Here is a 24,580-nt window from a genome sequence, read left to right as displayed (position 1 = left end):
ATATCCTAACTTATACTAAAGTCTCATTCCTGATCACCCCTGTGATCACTGACTGACATTCACTTCTGGTCTGGCAATGCTTCAATTTTAGAATTCTTTTCCTTGTTTTCAAATTCCTCCATGGCCATATCCCTCCTAAACTCTGTAATCTCCTCCAACTCTGCAACCCTCTGAAATCTCTGCAATCCTCTAATTCTGGCCTCTTGCACATTCCCATTTTTATTTGCTCCACTATTGTTGGCCATGTCTTCAGCAGCCTAGGCCCTAAGCTCTGGAATTCCTCCCTAAACCTCACCGCCTCTTCACCTCGCTTTTCTCCTTTTTAAGACACTCCTTAAAACCTACCTCTTTTACAAAACTTTTGGCCATCTGACCTAATAGCTACTTATGTGGCTCGCTGTCATACTTTGTTTTACAATTCTCCTGTGAAGTGTCTTGAAGCATTAAGGCACTAAATAAATATAAATTATTATGATTCCTAATTGACCTTGAGGAAGTCTTCGTGAGATGAGACGCCTTATTCAACCACTACGGTCTGTGTTGTGTTGTGTCAAATTGAGAAAATTTCTGTGTTATATTTTTAATATGACTTTGGATAAGTTAAATTTCAATTCAAAACATGGCCTTAAGCCACTCTAACTGAAAAGAAGTTCAATTGTATGGATCAAGACAAGGAGCAATAGGTAAAAATGTCCAGATTAATCCACAATTTTAATGAAATTGTCTCTTGTTGTTATTGCCACTGTCTCTACTCAAGCTATTCTGTCTGGTGCTCAGGTGATCTATCTGTTAATATAATCTTTGCAAAATGGAGAATATAGCCAATAAAGATGATGAATATTGTCTATTACTTGAGAGTTCATGCTTGAGAGAAAGATAGTTAACGGGCTATAGACTTGGCCACACAGTGTCCAGTTTTCAGGGCTAACTGACCTATTAAGTCCCCAGTATGGTTACCTAGAAGCACATCGGTATTTCTGGCTGGAAGTACACTGCTGACCATATTGAGAAAGGAGGCTGTGCTGGTGGTCAGAGCGCACATGGCAATATTGAAAATAGAAAATAATTTATGTAAATTAGGGACCCATGTTGCTGCTTTGTAGATTTTTGAATGTTCCAACACTTGACTTGCCAAATGCTAAACTTGTACGGAACAATATGGTGCTAACCAGCAAGAGGACTACGCAAATATGAAGTCAGCAGGAGCGCTTCTACTGATACCATATTAAAAGGACGTGGGTCACTCCCCTCCCCTCCCAACTCGCCAGCTTCTGATCAGTCTTTCTCCTCCTCGCCGTCCCAAACCCTCACCCTCATCCTCGTCAGCGACCTGTGTGACATCAATTGATTTTTTTTTTACTATTACGTACAGCTGTTGGAAGCCAAGTAAAAACGTTTATTCACTCCTTGAGTAACGGACTGAAAATACAGAAGTCTTACTTTTTAACATTCTTTTATTTCATTTTCTAGTATGAACAGTTTGAAAGTACCATTGGTTTCAAGCTTCCAAATCACCGAGCTGCCAAGAGACTCTGGAAAGTCTGCATCGAACACCACACATTCTTCAGGTAAACAGGAAAGCGAGGGCTGTCATTTGTAGCACGTCTAAATGATGATTAGATGTATTGTGCATGGATTCAAGGGAGTATTTTCAATTTGTGTCAATACATTAGGGGCTCTTTACAATGCTGCTCTTGGCTGATATGTAAAAACAATAAGTAATGTGCAGTGGAAAGAGTGCTTTTATGTATTCTTTCTGTCAGTGAGGGATCCATAACAATACATACAACATTGGAAGTTACATGATATTAGAGTGCTCTTATAATTCAGTTTGAAATACACCAGACAGATATGACTTGTGAAAGTTGCAGCACACATCAGCAGTACATCTTGATGTGTAGCGGATTTTTTAAAAAAATATTTCCTTCTGTCATTCTATCTATCCACCTGCTTCACTCTGAAGGTTGACAACCAGTGCTGTGCATTCTTTCTAACCTCTGAACAGTTGGATTATATCAGCCTCTGCAATTTCCCCTGCCCATTCTGTCAGACCTAGCAGTATTCTCCTGCCTTGCTTGCATCTTAATGTATTACCATCAAAGTTTCCTGACCATAACAATCCTAATAACCATCCTGAGATTAATGTGTCCGCAATTTCTCGATGTAAATCATGCCTCTCTCTTGTGTAGCACCAGCACTTTCTCATTAGTCATTATTTTAATCCAAATGTCATGCCATAACCCAAGATTTTTTTCATATTTGTTCACAGGATGTGGGTGTCGCTGGCTAGGCCAGTCCTTTGCCCATCCCTAACTGTCCTTGAGAAGGTGGCTGTGAGCTGACTTCTTGAACCGCTGCAGTCATGTTGTGTAGGTACACCCACAGTGCAGTTAGGGAGGGAGCAACAATGAAGGAACAGCAACATAGTTGTAAGTCAGGATGTTATGTAGCTTGGAGAGGAACTTGCAGACAGTGGTGTCCCCAGGTGCCTGCCCTTGTCCTTTTAGGTGGTAGAAGTTGTGGGTTTGGAAGGTGCTGTCAAAGGAGGCCTGGTAAGTTGCTGCAGTGCACGTTGTAGATAGTACACACTTTTAACAGTCCGTCGGGGGTGGTGGGAGTGAATGTTTGTGGATGGGGTGCCAATCAAGTGGGCTGTTTAGTCCCGGATGGTGTCATATTTCTTGAGTGTTGTTGGAGCTGCACTCATCCAAGCAAGTGGACAGTATTTCATTGCACTGCTGATTTATGCCTTGTAGATGATGGACAGGATTTGGTGAGTCAGGAGGTGAGTTACCCACTACACAATTCCAAGGTTCTGCCTTACTCTTGTAGCCTAGTTCAGTTTCTAGTCAATGATAACCCCCAGGATGTTGATAGCAGGGGATTCAGCAATGGTAATGCCATTGAATGTCAAAGGGGGATGGTTAAATTCTGTCTTTTTAGTGATGGGCATTGCTTGGTACTTGTATGTCGTGAATGTTACTTGCCACTTGTCAGCCCAAACCTGAATCCAGGTTGCTGCATTTGGGCACTGACTGTTTCATTATCTGAGGAGTTACAAAGGTATAGAACGTTGTGCAATAATCAGCAAACTACTCACCTTATCATGGAGAAAAGGTCATTGATGAAGAAGTTGAAGATGGTTGGGTCTTAGGTACTACCTTCATTGATTCTCTCTTGTTGAAGATAATCATTGCACAGCATTTGTGTGGCATGAATATTCTTTGCCACTTATCAGCCCAAGCCTGAACGTTGTCCAGATCTTGTTGCACATGGACAAGGGCTGTTTCAGTATCTGAGGAATCACAAATGGTACAGAATATTGAGCAAACATCAGACCTGATGATCACTTCGGATTGCCTTTCTTTAGAATTGAAGGTTGTGGAGATCAATTCAAGGGACTGCATAAGTTATTTGTGAATTGATTTGTACATTTCCCCCGTACCAAATTTTAGAATGGAGGGCATGCATCTTGTGAATGTCTCCAACTCTAAGCGCTGCCTAATCTTCAGAATTGATAGTTGCTGGCATTGTTAGTACCCTTTAAAGAGACCCTTAACTCTTTGCTAAATTCTAAAATATTTGCATGTGGGCACCTGTGACATTACCTTTCAGACCTAAATTTCTGGTTCAATTTAAAGTTCTTAAGTAGAAAAAAAAAGGGAAAAAAAACAATCCTTCCATTAACCATATCTTGCCCCATTTGGTGGAATCATAACCACGCTTTCTTTTCGACTTATGTAAACAGAGGTTTGAGGCCAGCAAGAACTTTTATATGCTATGCATGTGTTGTGACTAGGGCTTTACTTGTTAGTGGTTGCATGTTGATGATGCTGCCTCAGAACATGGATATAAGTATTTTAAATTTTGCTTCCCCTATTGCTTATTTTTTGTAGGCCTTCCCACTGCCATCCTGACAGTGAACGTTCGTGTGATAAACATAGAGCAGAATTTTCTGCCTGTCGGGCGGGTGGGCCCGACCCAATCTCCGGCGGGCGGGGAGCTGATCCCCGCCAGAGAAGCGGGCCCCGCCGCCATTTTACGTGGGCGGGCCAATTAAGGGGGGATTCCCAAAATGCGAGAGTGCGCTCTTTCACGCATGTGCACGAAAGAGCGCACATCTCCCTGAGGCTAAGTGCAGTCTCAGGGAGATCGCTTCCACTTTGTAAAAGATTAAAAATAGAAAAAAAAAATCCCTAACAAGTCCCCCTCATGTGACAATGTCACATGAGATGGGACATGTTCATAATTTACACTATAACTTTATTAAATTTTTTAAAACCCTGCATGAAACCTCATCCCGCCAATGGATGAGGTTTCATGTTTTTTCTACTCCCCACCGGGGCTCCTGGCCGACCCGCCAACCTTAAGGTTGGACGGGCAGGTCCTTTATTTGTTTAAATGATCCTGTCAATGGCCTCAATTGGCCATTGACAGGTCGGCGGGCCCACAGCTGATTTTGCTGCGCCCTGGCCTTCCAGAAAATTTAAATGGGGCGGGATGACGTCGGGGGTTCCACCTGATGTCATCCCACGTCATTTTACGCGTCGGCGAGCGGGCCCCGCCCCTTTCTCACCAACGGCAAAATTCTGCCCATAGAGTCTTCATTTGGCATTGTATAGGGAAAAATTATGCACTTTATTTCATACAGTTTTTGATCCTGACTTTCTAAAATTCAAAATGGAGACACGAGCTAAATTGTCTGCAAGATGCAGGTCAGGTTGTCTGATTCATTATGTTCTAAGGTTAGCAAACCCTTATCCCAGCTGCTAATCAAATTTTATATAGCCGAAGCATTAAAAATATTCGAAGTGAGAACATCTGTTCTCTAGCCAGTCAGTGCACAATATGCTCCATTGTATCTATGGGGTCTCTGGAGGCTTTTCGCATGGGAAAAGAACTGAAGATTTTTGTCCTGTTTAACTCAGTTCACTGTGAAGTTGAACTTCATGAGACTAGCAGAGGAATTGTCTGTTGGCTCTGAAAAGTCTTGCAGATTATTGAGCTGTGTAACAAACCTGTTTCAATTCCTTGAAGACTGATTCTATCTTTCTTGTTTTAAGTCTGGTGCTTCTAGTTTCTTGCCGGGTTTTACTGCTGCTGCATATTGTGTTATTTGTAAATAACTGGGCCAATTAGTTTTAGCCTGAACTTAATAGGCTGACAGTGTGACCTTTCAGAGTAGAAAGGAGAATGTGGTGAGTATTCCACATGATTTCTAATGAATTGCACTTCATCTTGGGGAAATTAGCATTGCAGATGTTAACTTGTATGAAAAACAACCTGCTTATGAAAGCTCCTCTTCGTTAAAGCTTAAAACTAACCATAACCTTTAAAGCTCTCTCACTCTTTCGCCCAATCCTTCTGCTTTGCAACTTTATCCATTGGGAAAAATGTTTCTTCCCAAATGTATCTCTTTGGCTATGCTTTGCTACCATGGCTCTTTCTTCTACTGCTGAACGATGTCTGTTCTACTCCCCTCCCCCATGCCCCCGCCCCCTCCATCTTTACAATGAAGTGTCTTGGGATGTTTGCTCTGTTAAAGGGCTATATAACTTCAAGTTATTTGTGCCATGATAATTATACAGGATTATTTTACTTCAGCACACTGCTTATAATGTTTATCTGCAGGTTGAAGAGAGTTATGGAACCAGCAGATTGTTTACAAATGGATTTTTTTATTATGCATTATATTTTTACAAATTGAATCCTTTTAAAAAAAAAAATCATCAAATTATATTTTACAATAGCATTCAGGAGGTGATGTCAGGAAATCATCACAAGCTATATTGTGCACAATTTTCTTAAATTTATTTTTTACAAAATGACACTGTCCCTTAGCTAAAGAAAAAAAGACTTAACAGCAAAAGTAGTTACATGATGATTTGGAGATTTAAAGGCAGACCCTCCATAGTTGAAGGCATTCATGTGAAGATAGGAATTATGAAAGAGTTGCAAGACTTACTTTTAAATGAAAATGCATTTTCTTGGAACAATGGGCAGAATTTTGCCCTTGATGGGCGGGCGGGAGGGCCCCACCGGCTCCGTGGTGGGCGGGCAGCCGATCGCCACCACCGAAACGGGCCCCGCCGCCATTTTAAGTGGGCGGGCCACCTGACGGGAAGCGCTATGCGCTTCCTGTGCAGGTGGGGGGGGGGTCCCAACTGTCAGAGTGCGTTCTTTAGCGTATGTGCGCGAAAGAGCGCACATCTCCCTGAGGCTAAGTGCTGCCTCAGGGAGATCGCTGAAAGGCTGGCAAATATAAAAAACAGAACAGTAAAAAATTCATTAACATGTCCCCCTCATGTGAAAATGTCACACGAGATGGGACATGTTAATGAAATAAACAAAAACTTTATTAAACTTTTTTAAAACCGCTACCAAACCTCATCCCACCACTGGATCTGGTTTGTAAAAAAAATCACCTACCCGCCTGCCCGTTGGGCCCATGTGCCGAGCTGAAGTTCGCACGGGCCCCTCAAAATCGTCGACAATTGGCAAGTTAAGGGCCTTAACGAGGCCTTTAATTAATGGCGGGCACGCATCCCACTGCATAGCGCGCCCGCCGACAGAAATATCGCGATGCCGTGCACTGACGTCGGGACGCACGCACGACATTTTAAGCGCTGGCGTGTGGGCTCCGCCACCCACACGCCAGCCAGAAGATTCTGCCCTATGTGATGATGGATTCTACAGGTGTACCTTTCCAAAAGCAGTGACTCACACAAACTCTCATTTACACTGTAATGTTTTATGTAGTGAAAATCCTTGCTGTGTTTAACCACAAATTGGCAATGTTGTGTAAATAAGGTTGCTGCCTCTTTTGAGTTTATAGCCCCCCCACTAAGGGAAATATTCCCCTTTTTTTTCTTTCTCTGACCTTATTACCTTAATGTTCCCCACACACCCCCATCTCCAGTCCACTCACCACCTGAGAGAGCAAAGTGGAATAGGCAGTTCTGAGCCTTTGGCCACAGCCAATATTGTTGGCTCTCTGCAAGAAACTTGCTTGAGTGAATTCTTCTCTTGCTTTTTGGTTCTAGCTGTGGGGACAAGCCAGCATGCTGCACTGTTTGTAAACACTAATAAAGTAACACTAATAAAGAATTTGCAGTGAAGAGGATGACAATATTTTCATCCAATGTGAACAATTATAATTTTTTTGGTTGCTGAGCTATGATTTACAGTGAAGATTAAAGCACTTTCACAAGACATCTTTTCAGGGTTTATTTGCAATTTCTAGAGATAAATGAGAACACAATTGTTTGTAGGTATATTGGTATCAGCACTAGACAACTATAAAGTACTTTTGAACACAGGATCTGGATTATAATTAGATGCAATCAGAGAAAACAATGGATTTTAAAAAGAGAAGGCCAGCACTGGAGTTTTAGTGACACAAACAATAGTATCACTTGCAGCCAGTCGTAGCCATAAGACAGTTGTTAGAAAGCTGCAGAGAGAGCTTCAGAAAGCTATGAAGTTACTGAGCTCAAGAAGCATAAAGATGTTTCATTAGAAACTAGGGACTGGATTTTCATCATCGAGGTGGATAGTGGGAGTAAGGAAAATACCCAGCTCAGCACCCACCTCAAGGGATGTTTGGGGGGGGGGGGGGGTGGGGGTAGTGCCTACAACGTTGGGATCTTGCTTGCCAGGGGGCCAGATGCAGGCTGCAGCCGGGCCAGCCAACCTGGGAAAAAGGTTTGAGGCAGCCTTGGGGCTGTCGGGTGCTGAGGCAAGCTGTTTAAAAGGCCTGCCCCGCTGCTGTGGGACTTCATCTCAATTATAATTTAAAAATTAAAGCCCCTGAGACCTCACTCCCTCCCCCCCCCCAAACACAATCTCCCATCTATGTCACCTCATGCATCCCATGCCAGGCTATGCACCCTACCCACCCTCATGGTCTCTCGCTCGCCCATGCGAAATATGGTACTTGCATGCCCATTGACCACTATATACTGTAGAGAACCAATGAACCCTATTATGACAATAGGATGAGGTTTTTTTTTAACGTAATTAATTCATTACTTTCCACTATGTTTAAAAAAATGTCCTTTTACTACGGGGCAATAAAAGTGTCAAATCATCCAGACCCTTTAAAGTATCAGTAGCTGAAACTCCAAGCACTTGAAACTTCTTAACCTTGTGTAAATAAATATTTTGAAATTAACAGCAAAGATCAAAGAGCCAGAGCTGTCAATCAATAAATGCTTTCGCTAAGGCTCAGCTATTTTAATACTCTAATGGATGACTGGGCTCTCAGACAAGAATGCATAATTAGGTTTGGTTGAGAGCCCAGGAATCCATTACTCTGTTGAAACACTTGTGGGGCCAATGCCATGACCTGGCATGGAGGACATGAGGGAACATGGGGGTGGGTGGGGGGCAATGCCTGGTATGAGGAGGACCTTTTGAACTTATCATTCTCTTTGGGATTCTCTACCCTAGAGGGCTATGGAGGCTCAGCCATTGAGTATGTTCAAGACTGAGATCGATAGATTTCTACACATTAAAAACATTACAGGATATGGGGACAGGGCAGGAAAATAGCGTTGAACCAGATGCTCCGCCATGGTCTCATTTAAATGGTGGAGCAGGCTTGAAGGGCTGAATGACCTAATCCTGCTCCTATTTTTTATATTCTTCTGCAGACTATGGTTCACAAAACCTCAAACTGACAACAATTTCAGTTCACACATGCACAGTTAAATGCAAGAATCTAGAAGCTGTTGTTACTGATCCTATGCTTCTCCATAAGTTATGCGCTTGAAGTCCCTGCAGACTGCAATCAATTAGAGATCACTGCATATCTTCTACGACTACTGCCCTATCTCTAACCTCCCAATCCTCTCTAAAGTTCTTGAATCAATAACTGTCACTCAACTCCATGCCCATTACACTCCTTGGTTAAACCTCTACAGTTTGGTGCCTGATCTTGGCACTGAGAGTATCTTTTTTCAAAATCACCCTGTGTATGATGTATTATCCCTCCTCTTTTCTTGATATCTTCGACCATGCCTTTTTCATCTCTAGACTCAACTTTCCCAACATTTGCTGGTCTTTCAATCTCTAAAGAAACTCCTAATCATCCTGAAATTCCACCCTCCAGAATTCCACTTCCTGTATCTTATCTGAACTTTCAAATGAAATGTTAAGTCAAAGCCCTGTCTGCCCCCTTAGGTGGACATAAAAGATCCTATGCACCATTTTGATAAATTATCTCCATTTTCCTGGCCAATATTTATCTCTCAGTCAACATCACAAAAAACAGATTATCTGATCACTATCACACTTCTATTTGTGGGAGCTTACTGTGCTCAAATTGGCTGCCTTTTTTCCTGTGTTACAATAGCGACTATACAGCAAAAATAATTGGCTGCAAAGCGTTTTGAGACATTTGGTGGTTGTGAAAAGCATTGTATAATGCAAGTCTTTCTTCCTTTTAATTCCCACTCTCACTTTGCCACAATCCTTGCTGACCTCCATTATCCTTACTTCCCTTCGTTTATCAACCTATAAATCCTCATCAACAATTCCCCCCATAGACTCATTGCTCCCTACTCCTCCAATACTGCATCCCTGTCTGCAGTTACTGTGAAATTCACGTCATCAGCCTTTTGGCATCTCCACCTATTTCTCCTCCTTTGTGATCCTTCTTAACACCCTCCCCCCACTTCTTTGACCAAGTTTTTGGTCATCCAAATAATTTCCTTGGTTCATTATTGATTTTAGCCTTATTATGCTTTTGTGAAGCATTTTGAAACTCTTCCTCGATGTTAAAGGTGCTATAAATGCAAGTTGTTGTCACATCTTCTTGTAAGTTGTTATTTATCTTGTCAGTTATTTTGGTGATTTGCAAAACTTTTTCCAGTCTTTTGTATGTAGTAACTGTGTTCATTAACTTCCTTTTAGACTTGTGTCCCCTGAACCGCCTCCAAAGGGATTCCTTGTAATGGGCTCAAAGTTCCGTTATAGTGGCCGCACACAGGCTCAAACAAGGCAAGCCAGTGCTTTAATAGATCGTCCTGCACCCTATTTTGAACGCTCCTCAAGCAAAAGATATACAATGTCAAGGAGTCTAGATGGAGGTATGATTTTATTTGACATATGCACTGTGGCAATCGAAGTATTTATCATGAGTGCCATAAAGGAAGTCTTCCATTAAGTCTGCACTACAAAAATGTGCACTGCACAAACTGGTGGTGAGTCTTAGAAATCTTGCCCATAAGAAAGCCATTAAGCTCACAATATCTGTGGTGCCACCTCTTGCACCAGGGCCACATACAGTACTCTGATTCCATTTCCCATCTCTTTCATCCATACTGTTTCATGAAAAAGAAGAAAATTAGGAAAGGGTGTAGCATACATTTGTCCCCTAAAAGAGAATTCCTCCCATGTGTGAAGTGCTGAGATGTAAATAACTAAAATAAACTCAAAAAGACATAATAATTTGAATAACTGAGTAATATTGGAATTTCTGGTGTACCAGTACATTCTGTTTTAAATGTTTGGTGATAATTTTCTTTCAAAGCGCACATCATTATTTTGTGATTGATCAATTATTTTTGAGGGCAAATTAATAGGTTTCTAGGTAAACTTTCACGATGCAGTAAGATTTCACCAGGGTGCAAATGGCTTCACATGGTACATGTAATGGATGACTTTTCCAGCCTCGAGCAAACTCAACAATTACCAGTAAAAAAAACAAAATGCATTAAGGATAGATCAGATGTGAATGAGCATATTTTTTAAACCCCCAATACATTACAGTAGAGTAGTTGGATAAGGTGAAGGATCAAAAAGAAATTATATTTGCAGTACTTAAAGTACTCTCTTTTCATACTGTCCCAATCTTCATCTTAGCAGTTTTCTATAAATGGCATGCAAACTGAAAAGGGCTGAATAGGATCCGAAAATTGTATTGAGGCAAAATGTATTTGAATGAAGGTGTACATTTTTGACACAATTGGAAAAACAATTATTATTGTTGCTTGATGCTACTGATAATAACACAATGTTGCTTGTAGTTCTGGAGACCCTTACAAAGCTGTAACCTATTTTACTCTAGTGTAGGTGGTGACCAGTTTTTTTCACTTAACTTTTATCAGTTATTTAAACTGTTTGTACCAAATATTGGCGGAGCTCTGGTGGTGCAGTGTTAGTGCCAGAAGCCCTGTGTTCAAGGCTGGATGGCCAAGGAAGGTGTGTCGTAACGCAGCCAAACAGGTTGATTGTCAATCTGTAAATCCTTCCAGTTCACCTATGACAGGCAGTAAGAGCAGGATTGTTTCCTGGTCAGCCATCTGCAGGAGGCGACGGCAAACCACTGCAGTAACTTGCCAAGCATAACCATGGACTGATCATATAAGTCCATAGTTGCCAACACTCTTTCAGGGCATCGTACCGGAAGATAGAGAGAGATACCAAATATCACAGAGAAGAGTGTCCTGTGAACTTGTGCAGAGGTTTAGTTTAGCATTCAAAATAAATATTTGATTTAACCATTAAAGTACTTCACCGTGTTGGTAAAAGAAGTGTATGCATTCACTTTGTTTCCTACTGTGGTGCAATAACATATTATACAGTGCAGCTATTTTATTCTAAGTTAAATGTAACCTTAAAAATGGGTAAATGGTGGCCTGTATAAATAGCAAGAGTCCCACATGTAAACTAAGCTCGTTTATTACTTACTATTAGTAATTGATATTTGGCAATAAATGAAATACTGATATTACCTCAATTCCTTCAAATCACAACAGTTGTATTCAAAGATAATAGTATTGAACATAGATGTGTGCAAGCTTTAACTTGTGTTTTTTTATAACATACTCTAAGCTTATGAAAGTTCAGCATTTTGCAACACTGTGACAAAGGTGCTATAGCAGTGATTGTGTTCACTCACAAATATATAAAACTTGTATCTGAGAAACCCCATAGTGCTTTCTCTCTCTCTCTCTCTGCCTGTGGTGAAGTGTCCTATCTGCTTATTCTACATCTCTTTTATAGTACAGAAGGCAATTCAACCCATCACACCTGTGCCAGATCTCAAAAAAGGCTTTTGACAATTTTATACCAGGACTTCTCCCCATACCGATTTAATTAATTTATTCTTCAAAAGTATATCAACTTCCATTTTAAAAGTCATCATGCATTCTTCTTCCGTTACTGTTTCTGAGAAGTCATTCCATGTTTTAACAACCCTCTACATAAAAAAAATCCTCAACAGCTTCCTTTGCCCTTTTGGTGGGAATCTTAAATTATGCCATCTGGTTACTGGTTACTCACTGACCAATCGAAGGTTTACCTTTTCAAAGTTTCTTAAAATTTCAAACATGTTATGTGGTGCAGACCATTTTCGAATAATTATTCGCCTGTGTGAATTACCCTTTCTAAAGCAGAAAAGGACAATAATTGTTGCTGTATCATCTTGGCAAGGAAGGGAAGATTACATATTAATAGGTAAATAAAGAGAGCTCTACCTACAATATGCTCATTAATTCATAAAGTTCAAGCAAAGTAATTTTAATTTAAAGTGACCTTATTTTGCACTGGCTCACATACTTTTCATATTAAATTATTATAGTACATATTAAAAATAAACTGGCTTGTTCTACCACTGAGATAAAGCCGTGTCATAGAGAACTTACTACTTTTTCCATCTTTTCAAAAGCAGGTAAGGTAAATGCGAAAGTCAAACTACTAGGAGCAAGATACATTTGTGCTGCTCTCTTGAACTGCTTTTCAAAGAGCACAGTGGAGCAATATGATATAAAATATTTAACTGTATGTATGAGTGATGGTGCTACTGGGGAAATCCAGATACAGCATGTTCATACTAGTTCACATATAATAGTTTCAGGTACTCATTTGATATGTCAAAACGGCTGCACAAAGCAAGGAAAAAACTGAAAAGGGAGGAGGGCTGACAGTTATGTAGGCAGAATGGAGGAGTTGTGGCTTTTTCACTTGAGCAGAGAAGGTGAAGAAGTGATTTAATAGGAATCTTCAAGAGTGAGTGTTTGAGGTAAAATCAATTTTTTTTCCACTGACTAATGAAGTAGTGACAAAACACAAATTTATGATAATCAAAAAAAGCAATGTTTTCAGAAGAATTCTTTGCAAAAGATGGTTAAAATATGGAATTGTCTGCCACTGATGTTGAACTAGAGTCCATGATTTTTTTCATTAAGAAGTGGATAATTACTTGAAAAAAGAATATTAAAGTGAATGAATAGGATAGTGGGATTGTGTAAACAATGGTGCAGACTTAATGGGTCAAAATGGGTTTGTTTCTAGGTTATAATATTGATTCTATGAATCAACCCTAGTTGACATATTAACACTGATATCCACTTCACCCTCAAAGATGCACATGTCAGTTTTTACTTATTCTGCAAATGAAATGCAGGCCAGAATTAAATTGCAACCCTGCATTTGTGTAGATTTGTGCTTTATATTAACCATATATGTTTGACTCCAATATAAGCGATCAACAATTCACATTTTTGTTGCTTAGACAATATTACATAGGATAGGTAGCACAAAACAGGCCATTCAGCCCAAACAGTCCATGCTGGCATTTATGCTCCACTTGTATGGAGCATACTCTTCAACTAAATCTAGCATCGTAGCCCTCAGTTCTCTTCTCCCTCAATTGCTTGTTGAGCTTCCTCTTAAATGCATCTATGCTATTTGCTTCAGCACTCCCAATGGTAGTGAGTTCCACTTCCTCACTACTCTTTGGTTAAAGAAGTTTCTTCTGAATTCCCTATTGGATTTCTTGGTGACCATCTTGTATTGATGACCTTTCATTATGCTCCTCCCTTCAGGAGGGAAACATTCTCTCTCTACCCACTATAATAAAACCTTTCATAATTTTAAAGACCTCTCTTTGGTCACCCCTCAGGCTGTTTTTTTTAAGAGCAAAGAGACCCAGCCAATTTTGGGCTTTGGCTATAGAACTTTATTTTCAAATATATTTCATGTTGCATAGTATCAGTTAAAATAAGAAATGCAAGCGGGGACATAATGGTGAAGTGCCAGAAACTGGTACACCTGGAGGCCCACTGCCCACTGACAATTGAAATTTAAGCCACACCAACATAAAAGTGGCAAATTGCAGGTGCTATTCGGGCATCCCAATACAGCTCACCAGCCCTGGAAAAAGTATGGTTCTGATGTGAGCCTGTGGGTGAGAGCCTGGGAGGCGGGTACCGGGAGCAAACTGGGACTGCATAAACCTGCAGTGTTGTTGTGAAGCTGGGCTGCTCCCTCCACATAAAGGTAAGTATTAAAAAAAAAAGTTTTAGCATTTCCAGCGGTCCATTTAAGGATGCAGTAAAGCTGGAAAAACTGCACAGAGTGTACATGGTGTGTGCCCTGCCGAATTTGAGCATTTGGCAGTGGGATTGTAAAGCAGTGATTAGGAGTCTAACTAGCCTCTTCTAGGTGAGCCTTTAGAAGTTGGCACACTTCCTGGGTGTACCTAGAATTTGGTCCCTACCAGAAATTGGCTCATCCCTACCCTAATGCTTAATTATTTGCTCAATAAATAGATCAACGTGTTTTCAGGATTAGACTAATGCATTTTGAATTGCCCTTGTATCAAACTGCACTCAAATTGCTCGTGATTGATATGAAATATGTTAGAGTATAATGACCACATTTTACGTCAGATATTCTGACTTGCAGAGTTTTTCCGTCCAGCTTCAGTTGGGGAAAACCATGATGCACTTTTGAAGGAGTCAACGAAAGATGCAAGCGAGACTTCAAGGACAGAGACTCCAGACACAACAAAGTCAGACAGCAAGAAATCCTCTCAAAAGTCAGAAAAAACAGATGAAGTAACCACACCAACAAAAATTAAAGAAATGAAGGTACCGAGTGTTTAAGTTTTAATTCCTGATGCAGAGAATCATTTTGCCATTAGTCAACAATCCACTGTACTCAAGGAGATTAGTGGGATTATGTAGAAATACAAGAGAGATTAATGCCTAGCCTGCCAGAGTAGCATGTTTCTGTAAATAAATACCTTCCCCTAATTTGTCTGTCTGAGTCAAATTGGATAGCATAATTAAAGATTTGGCTTAACGCACTATCTAAGTTCACTACTGGGAACTGGATTCAAATCTAACTGATTGTGGTGGCACAGCACTATCAACTGTGCTGGTGCTAAGGATCCTAAATGATATTAATGTGAAGCAACTTAGTTCCTGATGGGAGCAAGCTCGCAGATCAAAATTGCCCATGACTCAACCCAGGTTGCAGCACGAGTAAAAGATCAAGAAGGTGCCCGAGAAAGGAAACGGTCCACATCTTATTTGTAGAGAATGAGTGAGGATTATGATGCAATCTTGGAGGTTAGCAAAGCAATCTTTCATAATGCTCAACTTGACATGGAACTGCTTGAAATTGACATTGACAGCCAAGGTATGCTCTAATTTCATTTTCGTAGTCCTCGGCCAGTTTACTTAAGCGCGTGGGCCCACATCATTTTTTGTGTGTCCGCGGATGCATGATAACTTAAATGGACCAACTTGTATGCAGCCTGCATGGGAGCTTTTGGTTGCTGCATGACTGTGAGGCTTAGAGGGAACATTGCTGATGACCAAAATGACAACCCCTAACAAGCAGCTTCAAGGAGCCAAAGCATAAGGAAACATAGTAGAGTGATGAATTAGAGATATTGAAGAGCAACATGAAAACTTGAGAACAGCATGATCAGAGATGCGGAGAAGCATACATGTTCAGGGTTAGATGCAGGAAAGGTTCCAGTTGGGCCTGTGTGCACTAAATCACATAGATATATGCTGGCTGCTGCTGTTATAGAAACTGTGTAACAACCGCTGATAGTAATACTGCTATGCATGTACATACATTTATATCTATATATGGTATATCTGATAAAATACAAAGATAAATATGGAATTCCACCGGTGTACTGACTGGGCTGATTCTGCTGTCAGAGTCATGGGGTGGGAGGGGGAACCGGATACCTTAGGTGGAGGTTGGAGGCCTGGAGAGGGGGTGGTTGGCATGGGGAATGTTGGGGAAAGATCCAAAGGCTGGATGGAGTATTTGATGGTGGGAGGTTGTCCAGCCAGGTGTGCTGCTGGTAAATGGAAAGGCACTTGCCTCCTTGATCTGACAGTCCTGCCCAGGAGGACTGTTGGGTTTTCTGAGAGTGAGAAACCGGTCACTTTACTGCTTCCGTTGAAACCAGAAGTGGGGAGGATGGGTTCGGGATTCAGATTTTTAACACCTTAATTTCCTGCTTGCCCCAAGCCTGCCCGTGTTTGAGGTTAAAACTCGCCCCCAGATGTTTAGGATTGATGAGTAATACAGCAACTTAAATGCCATTTTTTGTGTGATGAAATGTCCCAAGCCACCTACAGGAGCATTATAAAACAAAACAGGAGACCGGGCCGCAGAAGAATATATGGATCCACAAAGTTTTAGAAATACAACAGACATTCCAGTTCTGATTGCCAAGCATCATCCAATCCAGAAAACTCTGTAATATAAAAGCAAAATACTGTAGATGCTGGAAATCTGAAATCAAAACAGTAAGTGCTGGAAAAACTCATCAAGTCTAGGAGCATCAGGTCTCTTCTGAAGAAGAATCATTTAGTTCGAAATATGAACTCTTGCTCTCTCCACCATTGCTGCTGGGCCTGCTCAGTTTTTTCCAGCATTTTCTGTCTTTATTCCAGAAAACCCAGTGAGACTTTGGACATAACAGAAAAGTTTCCATAGCCCACAGTTATTCCAATGCTAACTCTAAAACTTTGTGGATCCATTTCCCAAACAAATGAAACCCATCAAAAAATAGATCAATTCATCTACTTAGGAAATCTGCAATAAGCCTGAACTATATGACTGTGACAAATGTCAACTTTCCCTCCTCATGCTTCTTGACGTCTGCAGCTTTTGGCACTGTTAACCACACCATCTTCCCCAAATGCTTCTCCACTATTGACCAGTCAGGTGGGATGTGTCAGGTTCCATTCTTACCTGTCAAATTGTAACCAGAAAATCACTTGCAACAGCTTTTCTTCCTGTTCCTGCACTGCTACCTCTGATGTCCCCCAGGGATCCATCCTGGGCTCCCTCCTATTTCTCATCTACAAGCAACCCCTCTATGAGATCATTCAAAAGCACAGCATCAATTTTCACATGTAGGCTGATGGCACCCAGCTCTACCTTACCACCACCTCTCTCAACTCCTCCACTGTTACTAAACTATCAGACTGCTAATCTGACATTCAGTACTAGATGAACAGAAATTTCCCCCAATGAAATATTAGAAAGATTGAAGCCATTTCGTAGCTATTGACTACATCCATCACCCTGGTAAGGGTCTGAGACTAAACAAGATTGTTCACAACCTTGGAATCATATTTGGCCTGGAGATGAGCTTCCAAATACACATTTGCGCTATCACAAAGGCTGTCTATTTCCATCTCCGTAATGTCACCTGACTTCATCCGTGTCTCAGGTCATCTGCTGCTGAAACTCTTATTCAAGCCTTTGTTACCTCTAGACTTGATTATTCAAACACACCCCTGGCTGGCCTCCCACATTATACCCTCCGTAAACTTGAGGTCATCCGAAACTCTGCTGGCTGTGTCTCTTGCAGCGAGTCTCGCTTACCTATTACCCGTGTTCACTGACTCACATCAGCTCCTAGTCGAGCAACGACTTGATTTTAAAATTCTCATCTTTTGTTTCCAAATCCCTCATGGCCTTGCCCCTCCTTATCTCTGTAATCTCCTCCAGCCCCACAACCCTCTGAGATATCTGCACCCATCTAATGTAAATTACTGGATAACTGGTAGGAGTACACACTCTTTTATTTTTCCTTTCTGTGCTAGATCCTTTAGCCACATGCAAGTGGTTCAGGAAAAGTTTTCCTCTGATCGAATCACTTATTTGCAAAGGGTAGGATAACTGAAGCAAACACAAGAACACAAGCAAAGAAAGGCTATTATGGAAGATGGCGAGGAAAGAGGTGCATTGCAGCATGATATCTTGTTGAGGATTCATACAGGCTGTCTATTAAAGATTTTTGGAAGAGGATTGCGGTCCATTTCTGGGAACAAACAAAGCCAAACTCCACTGTATATAACACATTCCAAGTGTATATTCAGGACTTAATTATTTTACATCCTATGCTGAAGTGAAATGTAACAATGATCACTTTTTAATTTATGATTAGGAGTTGGCTTAGCAGAGCAATATCTTCTATTTTATAGATTTACAGAGAGGGCCTGGAACACCCAGAAACCTGAATACTTAATACCTGCGTTCAGCGTTGAAACTCGAATTGAACCTCTGATATCTAGTTTTTGCCCTGAACAGAATTGTCTGCAATCCTGTGGGCACTTGAGGCATGGGTGAATGCAAGTACTTGCTGTTATACTTTCAAGAGAAGAAGATCTTAGATCTTGTCCAAAATTCTCATCTAGCTGATAACTCCGTTTTATTTATTGATAGAAATCTCTATTTCAGCATTCTTGCAGCTTCACAGAAAGCCAAAATGAAGCATATATTTCAGATTATATTTCATATATTTAGACAATTGATGATTATGTTATGAGCCTGTAAACAAACCTAACATTTTCCATGAACCCAGTAAACTAGTTGCTATGAAAAGGCGTTGAATAAACATGTTAAAAAACAAGAAATGAAAATTGATTTACTGCAGTTCCTCTAAAGAGCAATGAAGGAGCCATATATAAAGATATTCAGGAAAATCTTTGGTCATGATATGGGCTTATGTTAAGTGTGCTGGCTTGGAAGATATTTCCACATAGTTGTAACGGAGTACAAACACTGTGACCATAGCTTCATGTTGGCTTATACTTGAATAGGTCTTCCTTCCTTTGCTTAAGAAAATTTATGCAGGGTATATGGAAGAAAATGAATAAGAAGGAAAGATAGGTTGTTTGCCAAGGAGTAAAAAGTCCTTTGCCCTGCCATGTTCCTGGAAGAGGTCAGAAATCTAAAGATATGGGAATAATTGCACCTTCTAAATTATTGATTTTTTTTCCAATAAAACCAACTGCTTGATGGAAGTAGGCTGTAGTCATTCTCAATGACCTTGTCTCACCCATGCTATCCAATGTTTAGCAGCAGACTTAGGCTGCAGTAACAGTACAACTGCTGTACAATTATTGATACAAGGTGATTTTTGTAGTGTCATTGCAACATAAATAGAGAGCCAAAGTTGTTGGAGTGAACCAGAGTGAGGCTCCCTGGAGGAGAGAGTCTTTCTTAGTCCAGAGTCAACTCAGACCTTGACTCCACATTTACCCTACACAAGTTTAGTGTCGGTATGAAGCAGAAATTGCTCAACAACTTGTAACCTGTAGTGTAAATGCACCCTATTTTTATTAATTTAATCTATTTTCTGTTTCATAAGTTGCTTTTGTTTCAAGCATTATTTTTTAAATGGTCAGGCTTGGGTTCCATTTTCTCATTGAGGATCAACAAATTATAACTGTTCTTGTTTTGGATTTAATTGACTTGATTTCTTTTAAAATTTTGCTGTCAGATGGAACATGAAGATGAGCCGAAACTTAGGCAAGAGGTAGTGTACGGACCACTGTGGATTGGTTTTTGCTGTAGTTTATGTGAAACATTTTCATACCTGTTTTAAAATATTGCTCAAGTTAGGAGACAACTAGTTTCTATTTATTTTTGAATGGAGAGTCATTCATCAAACTAAATATAGCTATAACATCAGACAGATCCAACTCATATATCCTTCAAGATTTATCACCTACACAATCCACAATATTTACTGTTCCCATTGAAATATTGAATTATAACTCAGAACTGGAAATTGATGGTGTTTCAGAGATGAGAAGACTGAATGATATTTCTCGTTACCACACAGGAAAGTGGGTGATAATTTTCTTCATAGTTTCTTCATTGTTGTCAGTACACTACCTATATGCTAACATACATTTCATGGGTGACTGTGGAACTGTTAAAATGCTATAAAGGCTTTGTCTGTGAAAAATAACTGATTCTTAACCATTGATCACCTTTTGATGAAATTGTTTGATCACCAAACACATTACATTGCGGTATATAGCACTCCATGTTTTTTACTTGCTTGCTGTATGCAAAGTCTCTCGCCATTGATTTATTCTGTGTTTGTTAATTTTTCATCTTGTGGGCTGTACATATAACATTAGAAACATATCATTTCCAGTTAGATGCAGTGTCACTTCCACTAGCTGCAGAAATTCACTCCAGTCTCTGTAATAGTGCTTTCTTCTTTATTGAGGAGGCGGGAGGTATAAGGTGTGGAAAGTGCAAATGTAATTTGATGTAATGGAAGTTTGTTTTACAGCAAGTGGGGAGGTTGGATCACATTGTCTTGAGTGGTGCCAGGGTGGCTAGAATTAATGCTGAATGTATAATATTTGACATAGGAATTGTTACTCTCTCCATCAGACAAAACTGGATATGGATGAGTTCTGTGTTAAATATAGCTTATTACTCACATTTGCACATCAACTGCTATAGACTTAACAGTTATGTAAACACAAGCTTTGAACCCCATACCAAATTACCTTAAACACTCATTAATACACAAGCTTGATAACAAGGATGTTACACGATCAAGTATTAACATCAAGGAGCCTGTCAAAGAGAAAGGAAAGCAGATCATTTTTGACATACTACTTAAAATTTTCAGGCCCATCCACAAATGACATGAATTGGAATGTCTACAAAATAATTCTTGGAAAAGAACTTTTGACATATTTAGGGAGGATAAATTTAGAAATGTATTTTGTAATTAAATCATATCACATAAATTGAAACTGAACTATGTTTTGTAATTGAATGAAATATTCACTACAGGGCAAAAAAAATGATCAACAGTCTAGTCACTTTCCTAAAGTCCTAAGTAAGGAAACAAGAGTGTTCTGTCTGGAATTCTTATCTCTAGTGAATTTGAGAAGAAATGTCAATCCGATTATTTTAAATGGGTTAACACTTCACTAAAACAGTGTAGAGGCATTTCAGGCAAATATGTTAAGAAATGGACTTGAGGTAAATCTTCTTTCCTCTAGTTTAAGCATCCCTGATGAGCAATGCGTTTGTTACTTCTAACATAACACTATCTTTCTTTTTGAATTATGCTGAAGTTCCTGGACAAATCGGAAGATGTACTATTGAAGCACCAGGCCAATATCAATGAACTAAAACGGACTTTACAGGAATCCACTAATATTAAGCTCAGTCATGGTGACCGAGAAAAGAAATTAACTACTTCCCCATCTTCATCGAAACCTAAAGACAAAGAGCAAGAGGAGTCTGAGAAGCTCAAAGAGGTGGGTTTTGTTTATAAACGCATTGTTGAAGCTGTAGATGTGCTTGATCTACCTACTTGGTTTTGGCTTTTGGTTATCCGTTTGTTTGTTACTCTGTTGGTGGTAGCTATTTTTCTAGTCACAGCAATGGTACAACTAGAACTGCTGTTATTTTAAATTGCATAAGACCACACTTAATTGTGTGCATCTTACACTTAGTAAGATTCCGATCTTATACTAGGTACAAAGTAAAAAGGACTTTGAAACAGAGATCTTACAGAGTGAGCAATAGTCAGACTATTGAACATTCTCAGGAGACAAGTCTCATTTTAAAGCATTTCCTGGATTTTTTTTTGATGCACTGTGGTATTCTGTGCACTTAAGAAGGAATAGTGGACTGAATAAAGTATGCAAGATTTTCCAAATCTCTGGTGAAAGATCAACAGGGTACAACTTCCTTAGTATTCTTTCATATCTTTCTGACATGGTATTTTTACAATGTTTCAGCATTTTGCTTCAGCAGTGCCAATAATGTTTTTCACTACAACACACCTTTGTGGTACATTATAGTTAGGCACAAGGTTTATTTTTAAGTGGAAATAAAAAGTTCTGGAAATACTTAGCAGGTCACTGAAATAGAGTTACAATTTCAGGCTGATGCCCTTTGATCAGAACTGGAAAATGTTAAGAGATATAATAGATTTTAAGCAAGTACAGAGGTAGGGATGGAAGGAAAGAGTGAAAGGGAAAGACTGTGATAGGGAGGAAGACAGGAGAGATTAGGGCTTCAATCAATCCTTCCAGGTAAAACAGCAATTTACTTATACATCTTTACTCTATTTGCTGCTCTCCATTAGAAGACCAATCACAAATTGGGTGATCACTTTACGTAATCCCTCCCTTCAGTCCACAAGCATGAACCTGAACTTACAGTTGCCTGTCATTTTAATTCTCTGCTCCAATCCCACTCAGACCTGAGCTTTCTACATGGTTCCATGAAGTTTAATGTAAACTCAAGATACAGCACTTCATCTGTTAGGCATTTTCCAGCTTTCCAGACTCAACCTTAAATTCAACCATTCCAGATTATAAGCTTAGCCCCTTTTTTATGGACAGCAGCTACATTCACCAGAACATCCAAATTAGAAGCAGGAGTAGGCCACTTGGCCCTTTGAGCCTGCTCCACTATTTGATAAGATCATGGTTGATCTGATTGTGGCCTCAACTCCACTTTCCTGTCTACCCCTATAACCTTTGACTCCCTTGTCAACCAAGAATCTATTTAACTCAGCCTTAAAAATATTTAATGACCCTGCCTCCACCGCTCTCTGGGGAAGAGAATTCCACAGACTAACAACCCTCTGAGAGAAAAATATCTCCTCATTCCCGTCTTAAATGGAAGACCTCTTATTTTTAAATCATGCCCCCTGATTCTAGTCTCTCTCACAAGATGAAACAACCCTGTTAGCATCCACTCTGTCAAGTCCCCTCAGGATCTTTGTTTCAATAAAATCACCTCTCATTCTTCTAACCTCCAATGAATACAGTCTCAACCTGTCCAGCCTTTCCTCATAAGATAACCCCTTCATCCCGCGAGTCAATTGAGTGAACCTTTGCTGATTCTAATGCTATTATATCCTTTCCCAAGTAAGGAGACCAAAACTGTACACAGTACTCCAGATGTGGTCTCACCAATGCTCTGAATAATTATAGCAAAACCTCCCTACATTTATATTCCAGTCCCCTTGCAATAAACAACAACATTCTAGCTGTTGGTACTCGTTCTGCTACTCCCATTTATACCTCCTCTTGACCCATCTTTTATTTCTTTACTTGTGCCATTACCATATCCTTTTGATTGGTGCCATCATCCCTTTTATCTTTCCTGCCTTCTACACAATCAGAGACTTTCTCTTTTTGTTCTTCCCCTCTCCTTTTTCTGCCACTGTACTTGCTTAAAATCTGTTAACGTCTCTAACTTTTTCTAGTTCTGACAAAAGGTCATCAGCCTGAAATGTTAAGTCTGTTCTTGTCTCCACGGATGCTGCCAGACCTGCTGAGCATTTCCAGCATCTTCAGTATTTTAGTTCTGTAATTTTTAAAATAGATTGTGCCATCTACTGTTAACTCAAACTGACTACAGCTTTTGATAATTTGTCAATGTTACGATTTTGATAGTTTTGGAATATCTAATATTTGACCAAGAGGAGGAGAGTCATATTAAATCAATGAAGTAGAGGAAATTATTTCTTGTCATCTGTGTAATGTAGATAACTCAAGTAAGCCAATAGTGGAGGTCATTTCGAAAGATCACCATTGTTCGCCTTTCCTGTACCATGCCTATGAGTCCCGTGTGACACATCTTCAATTTTCTTTCCCCCAGCAGCACTCAACTGTTGCATTCTTATTGCTCCAGTGGGTGAGAGGGCTGCTTTTCTCTTTCTCGCAATATATTTTGTGCAGGCTACATAGCCTGTGCCAAGCTTTGGCATAGATTATGAACAAGTCCATCACTACTCATCAATCCAAAAGGGGCTGATTCTAACTTGTGTTGCCTCACACAGTGGGAGGGTAATGGCCTCAAAATTGGGTCAGTGGCCCACCATTTTGAAAGGAGCCCCCAGATGGTTGTTCATAGCACTTGCCTGTTTCGCTGATAGGTCCATTTCAACAAGGAAATCAGGGTCCCTGGACCTCCCCACCTCCACAAGTTGCCATTTTTGTGGGAACTGGTCAGAACATGCACCATTAAACACTCCAATCAATTCGACAGCTGATACAGCCAGAGAGGCAAAGGTGAGGTCAGTATTTTTGTGCCACCTGAAGAAGTTACCTCCCCTTTCCACCCTCACCCACCGACCCAACACCCCATTGCAGCACACAGTGGTGGCTGAGGTGGCCCATGAGGACAGTACCTCAGAATTGTCTTTGCTATTAGTATGCAGTTTACCAATGAGTCACCAAAAGATCAGAATCGACTGCAAAAAATGAAGCTTGAGGATTGCCCCTTGGTGGTTAGGAACCAGCAAAGAAAATAGGTGGGTTACTATCTTATTGTCTCCCCTAGTCTTTCAATGGACCAATGCTGTTCACACCAACTTTCCTTCCTATTCCTATTTTGATGATTTTAGTGAGAATTGAATCTTGCATTAGAGATTTCTGTATTACTGTTCCCTATCTAACAAAACAAAATATTCAGTGTTTTAATGTTTTTGACCATGCCGTGGTTTCTTTTTTAAAAAAAAAGT

The 24,580-nt window shown here is 40.1% G+C and overlaps 1 protein-coding gene across 15 annotated transcripts in view; it reads left to right on the top strand.

The window, feature by feature from the left end:
- The window catches only part of LOC144688485 (band 4.1-like protein 1), a 289,382-nt gene that overhangs the window by 227,192 nt on the left and 37,610 nt on the right, over positions 1–24,580 (top strand). For 11 of the 15 annotated variants that reach the window (XM_078555106.1, XM_078555103.1, XM_078555101.1 and 8 more), the window contains 4 exons: positions 1,471–1,568; positions 9,916–10,091; positions 14,695–14,879; positions 21,168–21,353. In XM_078555106.1, the coding sequence (XP_078411232.1) occupies positions 1,471–1,568; positions 9,916–10,091; positions 14,695–14,879; positions 21,168–21,353 (645 nt within the window). The remainder of the gene's footprint in view (positions 1–1,470; positions 1,569–9,915; positions 10,092–14,694; positions 14,880–21,167; positions 21,354–24,580) is intronic. The other 4 variants (XM_078555104.1, XM_078555102.1, XM_078555094.1 and 1 more) reach the window with 1 other exon arrangement.

Source organism: Cetorhinus maximus, chromosome 13, assembly GCF_964194155.1.
Source record: "Cetorhinus maximus chromosome 13, sCetMax3.hap1.1, whole genome shotgun sequence".
In the NCBI taxonomy this organism is placed as follows: domain Eukaryota; kingdom Metazoa; phylum Chordata; class Chondrichthyes; order Lamniformes; family Cetorhinidae; genus Cetorhinus; species Cetorhinus maximus.
The sequence above is the reverse complement of the archived record's forward strand: the minus strand, read 5'-3'. Positions and strand labels throughout refer to the sequence as shown.